Source organism: Stegostoma tigrinum, chromosome X (assembly GCF_030684315.1).
Source record: "Stegostoma tigrinum isolate sSteTig4 chromosome X, sSteTig4.hap1, whole genome shotgun sequence".
NCBI classification, from domain to species: Eukaryota; Metazoa; Chordata; class Chondrichthyes; order Orectolobiformes; family Stegostomatidae; genus Stegostoma; species Stegostoma tigrinum.
Genome location: NC_081404.1, coordinates 16,647,388 through 16,665,277, shown reverse-complemented (window position 1 = coordinate 16,665,277; position 17,890 = coordinate 16,647,388). Strand labels below are relative to the sequence as shown.

Sequence of the window (17,890 nt, the reverse complement as noted above, 5' to 3'; positions counted from 1 at the left end):
CTCTGAGGGGAGTGAATCTGTGGAACTCTTTACTCCAGAGGGCTGTCGAGGCTGGTTCATTAATTATGTTCAAGGCTGAGACAGACAGATCTTTAATCAGGAAAGGAATCAAAGGTCATGAGGGGAAAAGGCAGGAAAGTGGAGTTTAAGATGATCAGATCTGCCTCGATGGGCAGAATGGCCTATCTGTTATGGTCTTACGTGAGGTAAATGCTTGGATCTGGGGATAGGTTCTGGAGTTGGCCAGAGAGCAGGTTCCATTAGACTTGGCATATGTCATGTGTCTCGATACATGACCGATGTCAGAGTTAAGGCACCCCCACATCACAGTGACCACAACATGACTGAATTGTGCATCTAGTTTGAAAAGGAGAAGGTCGGGTCTAAGATACTATTGGATCTTGAATCCTAATGGTTCTAGAATGTTGTGAAACTTGAAAGGGTTCAGAAAAGATTTGCAAGAACGTTGCTGGGGTCGGAGGGTTTGAGCTTCAGGGAGAGGCTGCATAGACTGGGGCTATTTTCCCTGGAATGTCAGAGGCTGAGGGATGACTTTATAGAGGTTTATAAAATCATGAGGGGCACAGATAGGGTGAAGAGACAAGGTCTTTTCATCCAGGGGTAGGGGAGTCCAAAACTAGAGGGGCATATGTTTAAGGTGAGAGGGGAAAGTGTTAAAAGGGACCTGAGGGGCAACTTTTTCACACAGAGGATGGTGCGTGTATGGAATGAGCTGCCAGAGGAAGTGGTGGGGGCTGGTACAATTACAACATTTAAAAGGCATCTGCATGGGTGCATGAATAGGAAGGGTTTAGGGGGATATGGGCCAAATGCTGGCAAATGGGACTGGATAAATTTAGGATATCTGGTCGGCATGGACGAGTTGGACCGAAGGGTCTGTTTCCATGCTGTATATCGCTATGACTCAGAACCTGCTGTATCAGCAGATTTTTAGGTTGGATTCCCTTCTTCCTGCTTCTAAATACCTGACTGATTAGTTGCAGAAGATAGCACCTACTTCTTCTGATTCCTGCTGTCAAACTGACTAAATTGACAGTTCAGTAACCCTTGAACTGTTCTGAATGACAAGTATTAGCAACCTTGCAACAAGCCCTGCCCTTGTTGCTGCGCAACATTGAATGTAACTAATGTTTTGGACCAATCAAATGCAGCAAACCCGAAAAAAAATGTACCTGTCCCTTGAATTTTACAAAGTTCCTGGTTGCTGATTTGCATAAACCAAATTGGATTTCAGAGCAAGATTTAATCACATACGAAACACCTTTTTTTTATAACAAAACAGAAAATACTGGAATTATACAGCATATCAGACAGTATCTGTGGTGAGAGAAACAGAATTAATATTGAGTACAAAATGTGAGGCTGGATGAACACAGCAGGCCAAGCAGCATCTCAGGAGCACAAAAGCTGACGTTTCGGGTCTGATGAAGGGTCTAGGCCCGAAACGTCAGCTTTTGTGCTCCTGTGATGCTGCTTGGCCTGCTGTGTTCATCCAGCCTCACATTTTGTTATCTTGCATTCTCCAGCATCTGCAGTTCCCATTATCTCTTTAATATTGAGTACAGGAGTTGGGAGGGTCATGTTGTGGCTGTACAGGACATTGGTTAGGGCCACTTTTGGAATACTGTGTGCAATCCTGGTGTCCCTGCTATAGGAAGGATGTTGTGAAACTTGAAACGGTTCAGAAAAGATTTACAAGGATGTTGCCAGGTTCAGAGGGTTTGAATTATAGGGAGAGACTGAATAGACTGGGGCTATTTTCCCTGGAGCATCAGAGGCAGAGGGATGACCTTATAGAGGTTTATAAAATCATGAGGGGCATGGATAGGGTGAATAGCCAAGGTCTTTCCCCCAGGGTAGGGGAGTCCAAAACTAGAGGGGCATAGGTTTAAGGTGAGAGAGGAAAGATTTAAAAGGGACCTGAGGGGTAACTTTTTCACACAGAGGGTGGTGTGCGTATGGAATGAGCTGCCAGAGGAAGTGGTGGAGGCTGGTACAGTTACAACATTTAAAAGGCATCTGGATGGGTACATGAATAGGAAGGGCTTAGAGGGATATGGGCCAAATGCTGGCAAATGGGACTAGATTTATTTAGGCTATCTGGTCGGCATGGACGAGTTGGACCGAAGGGTCTGTTTCTCTGCTGTACAGCTCTATGACTCTATTTCAGGTTGTGATCTTTCTCCCTCGACAGATAACTCCCTGACCTGCTGAGTATTTCCAGCATTTTCTGCTTTTATTTCAGATTTCCAGCATCTGCAGTGTTTTGCTTTTGGACGACTTGTACTTGTGTTGTCTATCACATCTTTCAAAAACAATTCTCTGATGGGATGCCCAGCATTCATTGCCTCGTACCTAGTTGCCCCTTGAGAAGGTGATGGTGAGCTGCCTCCTTGAACCGCTGCAGTCCATGTGCTGTGGGCAATGGATACTGTGCACTGCCCAGCAAATGTAGTAGCTAGTTTGTGCTATAAACCCCAAACTCCCCACAGATATCAGTCAGATGAATGAACAGCTCATGTGACTGTTTTTTTTTTCTGTGACGTTAGTTGCGTGAAGAATGTTGGCCAGCTAATGCAATGATTCTTGTTAAGAGCTGAAGAATCTTGAACATCTACCAGACCAGACAGAGGAGACATTGATCCAACACTGCAAACAGAGAGCGGTGCCTCTGAGATGGAAACAGAAGTGCTACCAGTTGTGCTAGATTCAGATAACTAGCTCAAAGTTGTATTGTTATTTTGAAGTCTAATATGCTTTCCTGGCCTAAGATGTATAAGTGATTTCCATCTCCTCAATGTCCCAGCTAATGATCAAGTTGTAAGCAGAAGCGGTGTGTTATAAGGGAGATACAGCAGTGTGGTGGAAATCTAATGGCCCAGGCTCATGCTCTAGGGTATATGGTTCAAATCCCACCACAGGATTTAAGTTTCGAGAATAAATCTGGAATTGAATGCTAACCCCAATAATGATGACTAATACAACTACCATTCATTAAATAAAAACCTGAAAGAACTGTGGATGCTGTAAATCAGAAACAAAAACAGGCGTTTCCGGAGAAGCGCAGCAGGTCTGGCAGCATCCGTGGAGAGAAATCACCCTTCTGAGGAAGGGTCACTGGATCCAAAATGTGAACATGGCCTGCAGTGGTTCAAGAAGGCAGCTCACCACCATCTTCTCCAGGGCAATTAGACATAAGCGACTAATTCTGGTTCAGCCTGCGATGCTTGCATTCCATAAAAGTGTTTTTTAAAAAGTCATTATATTTTCATTCTCTCTGTTGTCACAATAAAAAAAATCATATTTGCGATCTTGAATACATCACTGTTGTTTGCTAATTAGATCGCTTCCCAAAGTTGAGTATTAATGGTAAAGACTTGACCCAAATATCTGTTTGTGCTGAGTGTATGTGTGCACAATCGCTCACATGTCATCAGAAGCTATTTGACATCAAGCTGGTGAGCACTGAGTGACATTGTAGGAGCCTGGAAGCTATTTCCTAACTGCATCTTGTGTCAGAAGGGAGCACCGATTTTAAGGGACAAGTGTGTGAAAAGAACCTATTTCCTTTTTGACACCTAACAGTAAATTACTGAGGTTTTGGAGTAGATCTGTAGCTCAGGTTGTGGGTCTTGAGGTTGGTTGGCTCGCCGAGCTGGTTTGTGGTTCCGCAGACGTTTCGTTACCGTGCTGGCTAACATCCTCAGTGCAGCCTCTGATGAAGTGTCGGTGTGTTTTCCCGCCTGGTTTTTAAACTCTGGGGTCTGTTGAGCTGGATTACCTCACTTCCAGGTTTCCTTCTTCGTGGAGTGTTTTTGGGTTCGAGTTCTAAGTGTTTATTGATGGCTTTCTTTGTGGAGTGCCAGGCTTCCAGGAATTCTGGTGCTTTTCCCGGCCGAGCCTGTCCCATGATCTTGGTGTTGTCCCAGTTGAAGTGGTGGTTCTCCTTGTCCATGTGGATTGAGATGAGTGAGTATTGGCCGTGTCTTTTTGTAGCCAGTTGATGTTCATGTGCTCTTGTTGTTAGTTCCCTTCCTGTTTGTCCGATGTAGTGTTCCTCGCAGTCTCTGTAGGGGATCATGTAGATGACATCGATCCTGTCCATGGCAGGGAGTGGGTCTTTAGTTCGGGTGAGCACCTGCACTGCCACAATGATGCCACCCGAAGATTGCAGGAACAGCAACTCATATTCCGCCTGGGAACCCTGCAGCCATATGGTATCAATGTGGACTTCACCAGTTTCAAAATCTCCCCTTCCCCTACTGCATCCCTAAACCAGCCCAGTGCATCCCCTCCCCCCACTGCACCACACAACCAGCCCAGCTCTTCCCCCCCACCCACTGCATCCCAAAACCAGTCCAACCTGTCTCTGCCTCCCTAACCGGTTCTTCCTCTCACCCATCCCTTCCTCCCACCCCAAGCCGCACCCCCAGCTACCTACTAACCTCATCCCACCTCCTTGACCTGTCCGTCTTCCCTGGACTGACCTATCCCCTCCCTACCTCCCCACCTACACCCTCTCCACCTATCTTCTTTACTCTCCATCTTCGGTCCGCCTCCCCCTCTCTCCCTATTTATTCCAGTTCCCTCCCCCCATCCCCCTCTCTGATGAAGGGTCTAGGCCCGAAACGTCAGCTTTTGTGCTCCTGAGATGCTGCTTGGCCTGCTGTGTTCATCCAGCCTCACATTTTATTATCTAAGGTATCTGATAGAGGGTTTCAAAATCATGCACAGAGTAGATCGTGAGAAGCTGTTCCCGTTCATAAACGGACCAAGAATGAGAGGAGTGTAAATTTAAAGTTATGGACTGATGAAGCGGGGGGGATGTGAGGAGAAACATTCTCACCCAGCGAGTAGTTAGGGTGTGGAATGCACTGCCTGGAAATGTGGGGGAGGCAAGTTCCATTGGGGCACTCAAGAGGGGCATTGGATGGTTATTTAGATGAAAACAGAGTATAAGGGTGAAAGGCGGAGGTGGGAAGGAAGGAAATTGGCTCAAGGTAATGCGCTCATTTGAAGAGCTAGTGCAAGCACAATGGGCTGAATGGCCTCTTCCTGCACCATAAGGCTTCTGTAATATTCATGTAAAACTCAGGGATTCTCACTCTGAATTTTTGGTCAAAAAGTAGACGGGTTGACTTTTACACAAGAAGGGATTGGAACCCCATCCTCTCCAATTAACGTGCTATCACAGAGTTGCCATGTTGGACACTGTGGGGCACATTATCAAAGCTGTGCCCTCAAAAATAGTGCAAAGGGAACCCGACGTTTTATTTTATTCATTCATGGGATGAGGGTATCACTGGCTAGGCCAGAATTTATTGCCCATCCCTAATTGCCCAGACGGCAGTTAAGAGTCAACCACATTGCTGTGGGTCTGGAGTCACATGTAGGCCCAGGCCAGGTAGAGATGGCTGTTTCCTTCCCTAAAGGATATTAGTGAACCAGATGGATACAAGGAGCTGAAGAGTTGCCTTTCGTGGTGCATTACTGAGGAAATCCTATCAAGTCGCTTTACATCAGGCCAAGTTCCATTTCAGCAGCGAGGGAGTGGGAAATACTTTGGGATTTTTTTGTGAGTAAAACCTGAAGGTTGACCTATACCCAAGAGGGACTAAAAAGCGAGGAAATATAGTCAATGAATACTAGTTCCTCTTTTCTTCTCCTGAAAATGTTCCCAATGAATGTACTTGCTTTCAGCTCAGTGTTCTCATCTGTCTGGCTGCAATTAGCCTGAGGGCCTGATAGACATCTATGAAAGAGAAACAAGTTGGTTATTGGTTCATGTGTGACAAGTACGGCTGACCAGGAGACTCCTGGGCAGCTCGGAAGAACAAACAGGCCAGTTGGAAAGCCTGTGTGCGTGACTGTGTTAGCAACACTCCTTCCAGCATCAGCATGTCCTCGGGTCGGACTTGAATTTGATCTGAGTTTGAAGCAAAGCCGTGAGCCCTTCCTCGCTGCTCTGGCACTCGTCCAATTAGCACACTATCCACAAACCTCGATTTTATGTGATGCATGTTTCAAGCAGCCTGGAGCTCTGGCTAAATGGGCAATAAATCTCACCCAGAGTTGTGGTGGGTTATTAAGTTAATTCTTTTGCTTGACTTGGTAGAAGACTGGGGCTTTCTCTAAATTTGGACTTTCGCCTTATCTTTCTGACTTCCTTTCTGGCGTTTGGAACAATTCTCACTAAATGTTGTTCTTGTGATTGTCCTGCAGCTACTTTGGGACAGCGGAAGAGATGCCCACCTGCAGAGCAGGCCAACAATGCCAGGCTGGACTGGCAGCTGCCAAACCAAGGCAATATAATACTGTCCGAGGGGGAACTGCTCCTACAGGTAAAGGAAATTAGTGGGGATTTGCTTCTGCGCCGTTTTTATTTTTTCTAATTCATTCATGGGATGTGGGCGTCTCTGGCTGGGCCCAGCATTTATTGCCTGTCCCTAGTTGCTCTTGGATAGAACTGCTTGGTCATTTCAACAGGCAGTTAAGAGTCAACCACATTGGTGTGGGTCTGGAGTCATGTGTAGGCCAGACCAGGTGAGGACGGCAGATTTCCCTCCCTGAAGGACAAGAGTCAGTTAGATGGGTTTTATGACAATGAACACTGAGACTTTTTAATTCCTGATATTTATTCAATTCAAATTCCACCATCTGCTGTTGTGTGATTTAAACTAGGGTCCCCAGAGCATTACCTAGGTCTGATTATAAAGTGGAAAGGCTGGAAAGGCTGGGCCTGTATCCTCTGGAGTTTAGAAGAGTCAGAGGGGACTTAATCGAATCCTATAAAATCCTGAGGGGACTTGACCGGGTGAATGTGGAAAGGATGTTTCCTCTTGTGGGACAATCTAGAACGTGGGGTCATCATTTAAAAATAAGGGGGTGCCCATTTAAGACAGAAATGAGGAAACAGTTTTTCTCACTGAGGGTTGTCAGTTGTTGGAATTCCCTTCCTCAAAAGGCAGTGGATGCAGATTCTTTCAATATTTTTAAGGCAGAGGGAGATAGATTCTTAACAACCAAGGGGGATGAAAGATTATCAGGGGATACACAGGAACGAAGAGTTGAGGTTAAAATTGGATCAGCCATGATCGAAATGATTGGTAGAAAAAAAAGAGTGGCCTTGTTCCTTGTTTGTATGAAAATGCCACCAGGCCTTTGCCTCAACAATTTCTTCAGGCATCTATCTTGTCACCTCAGCTGGAGGGGAGGGAATGGTGGATATGGGGGTCCTAACATGAGCAGAAAGGGCCTTGGCTTCAGAATAGAGGGTGGCGTGTCCAGTGTGGCACTGCAGGAGTGCTGCGCTGTCAGAGGGGATGAGATGTTATACTGAGGTACCCAGTTACCCTCTTGGGCACGCACAAAAGATCTGAAGTCATGTCTGAAAGAAGTGGAAGAAGACCTTCACAATTGTTTTTTTGGCCAACATTAACCCACAAAATGGAACCCCAGTAAATACAGGATTGATTAGCCATTTTTTTCATTTACGATTTGTGTGATCTTGCAAATTGACTGCGGCATTTGTGTGTACACACCAACAGTGATGACACAGCAAAACAGAATTCATTGGTTGCCTTTTGGATGTGACAGGTGCAATACAAATGCAAGTTTTTGCTTTCTTTCTACAAAGAGACAGTGCTCTTTTGAGACTTGGCAGATAAATGTGAGGTGATGCACTTTGGCAGGAAGAGTAGAGAAGCTGTATATTGTTTAAAAGGAGAAAGAGTTCTGAGAGATTTGGGAATCACAAAAAGCTGGTATCCAAGCTCAGCGGGTGATAGGCAAGGCAAATGGAATGCTGGCCTTTATTTCAAAGGGAATGGAGTATAACAATAGGGAGGATTTGCTAAAACTATACAAAGCACTAGTCAGGCACAGCTGGAACACCGTGAACAGTTTTGGGCCCCTTATCTAAGGAAAGCTATCCTGACATGAGAGGCAGTTCAGAGAAGATCCCAGATATGGAGGGACCATCTTATGTGGAGAAGTTGAGTAGGTTGGGCCTGTTACTCATTGGAGTTTAAAAAAATGAGAGGTGGCCTTTTTGAAACATACATGACTCTTGGGGGGGGCTTGGCAGGGGAGATAGAGAGAGGTTGTTTTTCCTTGTGGGAGAGTCTAGGACCACATGGTATCATCTCAGAATAAGGAGTCGCACATTTATGACAGAGATGGACAGGAATTTCTTCTCTCAGAGGGGAGTGAATCTGTGGAAATTTTTATCACAGAGGGCTGTCGATGCTGGGTCATTAAATATATTCAAGACTGAGACAGACAGGGTTTTAATCAGGAAGGGAATCAAGGGTTATGGAGGAAAAGGTAGGACAGTGGGGATGCTGCCAGATCTGCTGAGATTTTGTCGCAATTTCTGTTTTAGTTTCTGATTTCCAGCATCCGCAGTGCTTTCAGGTTTTTAAAAAAAAATTGATGTAAATGAGAGATCTGTTTGCCTAAAGGTTTTCATATCTGTGTGTTTCCAGGCGCTGAATGGCTTTGTCCTGGTAGTGACGACAGAAGGTGACATCTTCTATGCATCTCCCACCATTCAGGAATATGTGGGATTCCATCAGGTCAGTGCTGGGGCAAGTGATGAGTATCTAACCACTTTCAGTCCCGACTAACACAGTGGGGACGGGGAGGGGGGTGGCCATTCTCGCCTTGGGGACGGCATCAGTCACGGCCCACCGGCTGGAATGATTTGAATAGGCAGCGCGCAACTTCGATAATGGGTAGGCAATCTGCACAACCAGCTTGGTGCCCAGATGGCCAAGCTGGAAAGAACTCACATGGAGTCATCAGATATCGAACTGGGGATCAATGTAACAAAGCGAAATACAGCAGGCGCTTAAAACCTGAGATAAAACCCGACATCCCTAGTCTTCTGTGGAGAGAGAAAAACATTGAGCGTTTCAGCTTGTGTTATCGTTCATCAGAATTGAATGGAAGAATTGAGAAAGTTGGCTGTTTTGCAGGGTTCAGCCAGTTGTCAGAAAAGCTAATAGAATGTTTTGCTGTATTGTGGGGTGAACTGAATGCAAGTTCAGTTATTCAGCACATGCATCAGTTGTCCAAGACATTGGTGAGACTACGTCTGGAGAACTGTGCACAATACTGGTTGCTGTACTTTTGAGGGTATTAAAGCATTGGAAACAGTTCAGAGAAGGTTTACTGAACTAATACCAGCCAGAAACTGATGTCCATTTCAAGCCCACCGACTCCCACAGCTACCTAGAATACACCTCCTCCTATCCACCTTCCCCTATTCCCAATTCCTTCTCCTCCGCCACATCTGCTCTCAGGATGAGGCATTCCACTCCCGCACGTCCTAAATGGCTGCGTTCTTCAAGGACTGCAACATCCCACCCACCCCCGCAGTGGTCGAGAATGCCCTTGACCGTGTCTCCCGCATTTCCCGCAACACATCCCTCACACCCCGCCCCCCCCGCCACAACCGCCCTAAGAGAATCCCCCTCATCCTCACATACCACCCCACCAACCTCCGGATACAACGCATCACCGTCCGACACTTCCGCCATCTACAATCCGACCCCACCACCCAAGACATTTTTCCATCTTCACCCTTGTCTGCCTTCCGGAGAGACCACTCTCTCCGCGACTCCCTTGTCCGCTCCACACTGCCCTCCAAACCCCACCACACCCGGCACCTTCCCCTGCAACCGCAGGAAATGCTACACTTGCCCCCACACCTCCTCCCTCACCCCCATCCCTCGCCCCAAGATGACTTTCCATATTAAGCAGAGGTTCACCTGCACATCTGCCAATGTGGTATACTGCATGCACTGTACCCGGTGTGGCTTCCTCTACATTGGGGAAACCAAGCGGAGGCTTGGGGACCGCTTTGCAGAACACCTCCGCTCGGTTCGCGATAAACAACTGCACTTCCCAGTCGCGGACCATTTCCACTCCCCCTCCCATTCCTTAGACAACATGTCCATCATGGGCCTCCTGCAGTGCCACAATGATGCCACCTGAAGGTTGCAGGAACAGCAACTCATATTCCGCTTGGGAACCCTGCAGCCCAATGGTATCAATGTGGACTTCACAAGCTTCAAAATCTCCCCTTCCCCCACTGCATCCCAAAACCAGCCCAGTTCGTCCCCTCCCCCCACTGCACCACACAACTAGCCCAGCTCATCCCCGCCTCCCTAACCTGTTCTTCCTCTCACCTATCTCGTCCTCCCACCTCAAGCCGCACCTCCATTTCCCACCTACTAACCGCATCCTGCCTCCTTGACCTGTCCGTCTTCGCTGGACTGACCTATCCCCTCCCTACCTCCCCACCTCTACTCACCTCTCCACCTATCTTCTTTTCTCTCCATTTTCGGTCCGCCTCCCCCTCTCTCCCTATTTATTCAGAACCCTCTCCACATCCCCCTCTCTGATGAAGGGTCTAGGCCCGAAACGTCAGCTTTTGTGCTCCTGCGATGCTGCTGGGCCTGCTGTGTTCATCCAGCTTCACACTTTGTTATCTCGGACTCTCCAGCATCTGCAGTTCCCATTATCTCTGAGAAGATAGATTCTTGATTGCCAAGGGGATGGAAAATTATTGGGGGATATGCAGGGATGTCGAGTTGAGGTTAAAATCAGATCAGCCGTGATCTGATTGAATGGCAGAGTAGCTCGAAGGGTCGAATGGCTGACTCTTGTTTGTATGTTTGTTTGACAATCTGAAGCCCAAAGAAGCCTCTGTACAACTCGCTGACAGTGTGAAGAGATGATCTGTGTGATGGTTTATGCTGGCTGGGATCTCCTGTATTGAGGCAGGTCAATCGGATAAAAATGGAATGCTTATGGGCAGCCGCAGGGCATTGGGTTGGTTCACATTTTGAGCACAGGTAACATGATATTGACGAGCTTCCTTCTTAAACTCTCGGAGCTGGGTGCTCTCTTCCCCAGACTGCTTGCAGCAAGGGAGTTGCAAATGTGGACGGTTGAGTGACAAGTTGGGCTAAAGTGTCCATTGAACATAGGCTGCGCCAAATTGGCTGAGGCATTGTGGTGAAAGGTTCTGTGTACTTTTTGCACCCCCTAACGCCTAACCATCTCACAGCCACAGAATCTGCGTGGAGAGGTCAGATCATCCATCACAAACCCTGGATTGATGAGGGACTAATGTACCCGAGAAAATTCCACTCTGATTTTTAACCTGCCTCCCTATATTTCATGCTCGCTCTGCCCCCTCAACTTTGTCTTATTAGCTCTGATGCCTGTTAGATCATAAGGCCATAAGATATAGGAGAAGAATTACACCATTTGGCCCATTGAATCTATTCCATCATTCAATCATGGCTGATATGTTTCTCCTGCCTTCTTCCCATAATCCTTGATCCACTGATCAACCAAGAACCTATCTCTCTCTGTCTTAAAATAAGCTCAATGACTTGGCCTCCACAGTCCTCTGCAGCAATGAGTTCCATGCAGTCACATTCTCTGGCTGAAAAAATGCCTCCTCAACTCAGTTCTAAAAGGCCTTTCACTCTGAGGCTTTGCCCTCAGCTCCCAGTCTCTCCTACTTACAGAAACATCTTCTTCACATCCACTCTCTCCAGGCCTCTCAGTATTCTCCAAGTTTCAATCAGATCTCCCTCCCATCCTCTGTCAAGTGCTGACCCAGAGTCCTCAACTGCTCCTCATATGACAAGCCGTTCATCCCCGGGCTCATTCTCGTGAACCTCCTTTGGACCCCAATCAATGCCAGCATGTCCTTCCTTAGATACAGGGCTCAGAACTGCTCTCAATATTCCAACTGGTAATATTGTCCTCTCTGTTGTAGACCGCTGTTATGCACCAGCCCGTGTATGAACTGCTTCATCCTGAAGATCGCGATGAGTTTCAGCGCCAGTTGCATTGGGCACTGGACCTAGTGCCACGCTCCAACATGGCACAGTCGGGTAGGTCGATGTGTTGTAAGATCGGCCAAGTGTTTGTTGCTCTTTAGAGTTAGGGGCAATTGGGAGATGGTTTGCTGGAAATTTCTTGGGAGTTAGATTTCCCGCTCTCCAGCTCTGGCAACTTAGACGATGCTTAGTGCCAGGATCAGAAAATATGCAAAATGTAGCAGGAGGCCTGCCCGTTCTTCACGATCTCCCTTTTTTTGTGGGGGTTGGGGATGAGGGGGTTGCTGGTGGAGGCATTGGATGGCCTGACTTCTTTGGGCTTAGTGGGGCCCTTGTCTGGACCATTAAAATGGCGTCATCCCACCCTTACTGCTATGTTCCCTGGGGTAGGGAGTGGCTCATGTGGGCAGGTACGCTGTAAGCTTTTACAGCCTGGGCTTGTGTCAGGCAAGGGGTAGGAGCCGAGGCTAGCTGCATTTGGAGGGTCCATGTACTCACTGAAAGCACCCAACCCCTCACCACTCTTTAACCCTCCAACCCCACACTCAGATTGTAGAGCTCTGAGGTGCAGAGGGATCTGGGTGTCCAAGTACATGAATCACAGAAGGTTAGTTTACAGCTATAGCAAGTAATCAGGGAAACTAATAGAACGGTATGTTGTATTGTGAGGGGAATTGAATGCAAGGTTATGTTTCAGTTATACAGGACATTGGTGAGGCAGTACCTGGAGTACTGTATATAGCACTCTACTTACTGAGGGGTGTTAATATGCTTGAAGCAGTTCAGAGCAGGTTTACTGGAATGATCCCTGGAACGTGCAGATTGCCTAATGAGGAAAGACTAGACAGGCCAGGCATGTATCCTCTAGAGTTTAGAAGAGTCAGAGATGACTTAATTGAAACATGTAAAACCATGAGGGGACTTGACCGGGTGGTTATAGAAAGGATGTTTCCTCTTATGGGAGAATCCAAAACTGGGGATCATCATTGAAAAATAAGGGGGTGCCCATTTAAAGCAGAGAAGAGGAAATTTTTTTTTCTCTCAGGTTTGTGAGATTATCAGGGGATATGCAGGAATGTCGAGATGAGGTTCAAACCGAATCAGCCATGGCCTTATTGAGTGATAGAACAGGACTGAAAGGCCGAGTGGCCTCCTCTTGTTCCTTGTTGGTATGTTTTGCTGTGTGGGGCAGGCTCAAATATACTGTAGAAGATGCAACGTGACTGACTTTTACTTTTTGGCTGGCCCCTCAAATTATATTCTCAACCTATGGGTTTGTGAACTGCCTGGCGTCCTTGGCGCTCTCCCCACCCTTTTCCACACCATGGATGCAAACACTTGGCACCAGTAGATGTGCGCTGCAGTGTATCACAATAGCTTCGGGTTACACCTCTCATTTTGATCCGACTCAGAGACAGATTTACCTGAACCTTGAGAAAATAGGCATAGTTTTTAATGAATGGAAACAATCCTTTGAATTCATGTACAGAGGAATTTCCCATTTATCTCCAAGGATGTGTCATAGCTGGGCCTACTTGAATGGAGGTGTTTAAGCATCCTGTGATCTTCTAGTTTTCCAGAAATGACTGCCAAATTGATTTGGCTCTGTTTATTGCATCATTGAAGCCGTTCTTTTTGCTCCTCATCACTTTTGCTGTGGTCCTGGCCTATTTCGGTCAGGCTCCACTGTGGGTGGGAGAATTGGCCTCTCATTTTTGTAATGACTCCTATTGGGGGCCCCTCTGGGTGATAGAGTCCCCTACAGTGTGGAAGCAGGCCTTTTGGCCCATCAATTCTCTGAAGAGCATCCCATCTACCCTGCCCACCCCACAATTTCCCACAGCTAATCGATCAGGACATCATGGGGCAATTTAGCACAGTTAATCCACCTAACCTGAACATTTTAGGACTGTGGGGGGAGCCAGAGCAAGCCTACGGAGGGATATGCAAACTACACGTAGACAGTCACCTGAGGCTGGAATCGAACTCGGGTCCCTGGTGCTGTGAGGCTGCAGTGCTAACCGTTGAGCCACCTGTCAGGTGGGGTTTTCTTGGTCTCACTTAAAAGTGTTTTGTTGAATATGATTCATGAGGCCTTGCCTTGAAGCGAGCAGTCCCCTCTAATCTCTTGCTCTTCACATCATCCATTTTGCAACTGGGCTCTATATATGCCTTTCCCAGGGCATCGCCCAAACAGAGAAGGTGAAATTACTTGGCTTTTTCTCGTGTTCACACCATGGGCACCATATTTAAAATCTGCCTCCGTGCCACTTCAGGTGCTGAGAGCCAAGAACTAGGCCTCACACTGTGGAGCTTCACCATTATCACTGAGGCCCAGAAAGGCCGATTTGCTCCCCACAACGCAAGTGGGGAGCCGCAGGGCTTGTTACGTTGGGCTGGTGGAGAGGAGGGCAGTCCTCGTTTCTGTGATTAGCCCTCTGATGCCTTAGCACCAGACCAGGCCCAAATACCAGCCTGGTCAATGCCACCACCTTCTCTCTGATAGCTCCTAAACACTCTAACTTGGCCATTGCCTTTTCTGACGAAGGGTCGAGGCCTGAAACGTCAGCTTTTGTGCTCCTGAGATGCTGCTTGGCCTGCTGTGTCCATCCAGCTCCACACTGTGTTATCTCACACAATCACCTCACCAAGGCTCATTGACTACATCACTCAAGATCGCACGTATCACATCCACTCAACAACTCTCACCCACATCGTCCTCCTGTACCACGAACCCTTCCTGCCCTCTGAGTTTCCTACCCGCTCACTGGGCATGCCTCACCCCACTTTTCCTGCCATAGCTCATGCCACACCATCCCTCCTGAAGCTAGATATCCCAGTCACATTCTACACCTCATCTTCACCATGGACGTCCAGTCCCTATACACCTGTATTCCTCATGCAGATGGCCTCAAGGCCCTCCGCTTCTTCCTGACCCACAGGCCCGACCAGTTCCCCTCCACTGACACCCTCATTTGCCGAGCCGAACTCGTCCTCACCCTCAACAACTTCTCTTTCGATTCCTCCCACTTCCTACAGACAAAAGGGGTGGCCATGGGCACCTGCATGGGCCCCAGCTATGCCTGCCTCTTTGTGGGTTACGTGGAACAGTCCCTCTTCCGCACCTACACAGGCCCCAAACCCCACCTCTTCCTCCAGTACATTGATGACTGTATCGGCGCCGCCTCTTGCTCCCATGAGGAGCTCGAACAGTTCATCCACTTCACCAACACCTTCCACCCCAACCTTCAGTTCACCTGGGCCATCTCCAGCACATCCCTCACCTTCCTGGACCTCTCAGTCTCCATCTCAGGCAACCAGCTTGTAACTGATGTCCATTTCAAGCCCACCGACTCCCACAGCTACCTAGAATACACCTCCTCCCACCCGCCCTCCTGCAAAAATTCCATCCCCTATTCCCAATTCCTTTGCCTCAGCCGCATCTGGTCCCCAGATGAGGCATTCCACTCCCGCACATCACAGATGTCCGCGTTCTTCAAGGACCGCAACTTTCCCCCCGCAGTGGTTGAGAACGCCCTTGACCGTGTCTCCCGCATTTCCTGCAACACAACACCCCGCCCCCGCAATAACCTCCCTAAGAGAATCCCCCTCGTCCTCACATACCACCCCACCAACCTCCGGATACAACGTACCATCCTCCGACACTTACACCATCTACAATCCGATCCCACCACCCAGGACTTTTTTCCATCCCCACCCCTGTCTGCTTTCCGGAGAGTCCACTCTCTCCGCGACTCCCTTGTCCACTCCACACTCCCCTCCAACCCCACCACACCCGGCACCTTCCCCTGCAACCGCAGGAAGTGCTACACTTGCCCCCACACCTCCTCCCTCACCCCCATCCCAGGCCCCAAGATGACTTACCGTATTAAGCAGAGGTTCACCTGCACATCTGCCAATGTGGTATACTGCATCCATTGTACCCGGTGTGGCTTCCTCTACATTGGGGAAGCCAAGTGGAGGCTTGGGGACCGCTTTGCAGAACACCTCTGCTCGGTTCACAATAAACAACTGCATCTCCCAGTCGCAAACCATTTCCACTCCCCCTCCCATTCTTTCGGTGACATGTCCATCATGGGCCTCCTGCAGTGTCATAATGATGCCACCTGAAGGTTGCAGGAACAGCAACTCATATTCCGCTTGGGAACCCTGCAGCCCAATGGTATCAATGTGGACTTCACCAGCTTCAAAATCTTCCCTTCCCCAACTGCATCCCAAAATCAGCCCAGCTCATCCCCTCCACCCACTGCATCCCAAAACCAGTCCAACCTGTCTCTGCCTCCCTAACCTGTTCTTCCTCTCACCCATCCCTTCCTCCCACCCCAAGCCGCACCTCCATTTCCTGCCTACTAACCTCATCCCGCCTCCTTGACCTGTCCGTCCTCCCTGGGCTGACCTATCCCCTCCCTACCTCCCAACCTATACTCTCCTCTCCACCTATCTTCTTTACTCTCCATCTTCGGTCTGCCTCCCCCTCTCTCCCTATTTATTCCAGTTCTCTCCCCCCATCCCCCTCTCTGATGAAGGGTCTAGGCCTGAAACGTCAGCTTTTGTGCTCCTGAGATGCTGCTGGGCCTGCTGTGTTCATCCAGCCTCACATTTTATTATCTTGGATTCTAGACTGCAGCCTGACCATTTTGCGAATACAGTTCTTTTGGTATTCTTCCCAAAGTGCCCCCTTTGTTCTGCCTTTAACAAATTCCCTTAAAAAGCCTCCTCCTTGACCTTTTGGCTCTGTGCACCATGTTTTCACCTTTTCCTGTTCGATATCTACTTCCTTGTGTGATCTAGGATTCTGAAGGTGAGCATTTACAAGCACAGCAGCAAACCAGTTTGATATCATTTCTCGGTGTAAAGCTGGATGAGCACAGCAGGCCAAGCAGCATCAAAGGAGCATGAGAACTGATGTTTCGGGTCAAGACCCTTCCGCAGAAGAAACGTCAGCCTTCCTGCTCCTCCGATGCTGCTTGGCCTGCTGTGTTCATCCAGCTCTACACCTTGTTATCTCAGATTCTCCAGCATCGGCAGTTCCTACTGTCTCTGATATCATTTCTCTCTTTGTTGAGACTCTCATCCTAATATAAAATAATAATGATGACTTTCTGTGTTCTTCACAAGCAGGATTTATTTGAATCTGCCTGGAGCACTTGTTGCAAACTCCCACTTAATCTTTTTGTTGCAAACTATAAATGGACTCTGGTGTTCTTCCTTTCCATTTTTGCCTGAGGTTTTTTACACAAGACTGACAAATTGCGATGGCAGATGCCTTTTAGACATTGTTAAATGTCCAACTGTGCTTCATCAGGCTGATAGGCAGTGCAGCGCTGTCTACCGATTTGGAGGGGGATAGTTGCAGAGGGGCTAACATCCCAAGACTAATAGTCCAGCGCCCCTGCTTAGTTCTTTGGAGATGTGGGTTCAAGCCCCACCAGAGGAACTGGAAGATAAAGCAAATCTCCGTGCAGGTGAGGTCAAAACCAGTGGGTCACAGTCTGAGGATACAGGGTAGGCTATTTAAGACTGAGGTGAGGAGAAATGACTTCACCCAGGAAGTAGTGAGCCTGTGGAATTCATCACCACACAAAGTGACTGAGGGGAAAAAAAAATCATTGAATGTTTTCAAGAGGGAGTTTGATATAGTTCTTGGGCCGAAAAGAATCAAAGGGTATGCAGGGAGAAAGCAGGAACAGGGGACTGAGTTGGATGTTAAGGCATGATCAGATTGAATGGTGGAAGAGGATTAAAGGGCCGAATGGCCTACTCCTGCTCCAACTTTCTATGTTTCTAGTTTGTCCACTCACTGAACCTGTCGCTATCCCTCTGCAGACTCTCTGTGTTATCCTCACCAATTCCCTCCCCATCGATTTTTGTATCATCTGCAAACTTGGCAATAATGCATTCACTCCCCTCGTCCAAGCCAGTTGTATATATTGTAAAGAATTGTGACCCCGGCACTGTGGTACACTGCTAGTTACAAGTTGCCA

The 17,890-nt window shown here is 48.0% G+C and overlaps 1 protein-coding gene across 1 annotated transcript in view; it reads left to right on the top strand.

Annotated features, from left to right (window-relative positions):
* LOC125448207 (aryl hydrocarbon receptor-like) overlaps positions 1–17,890 on the top strand; it is a 134,254-nt gene that overhangs the window by 96,474 nt on the left and 19,890 nt on the right. The window contains exons 3-5 of the mRNA XM_059643434.1: positions 6,244–6,362; positions 8,508–8,597; positions 11,822–11,939. Of these exons, the coding sequence (XP_059499417.1) occupies positions 6,244–6,362; positions 8,508–8,597; positions 11,822–11,939 (327 nt within the window). The remainder of the gene's footprint in view (positions 1–6,243; positions 6,363–8,507; positions 8,598–11,821; positions 11,940–17,890) is intronic.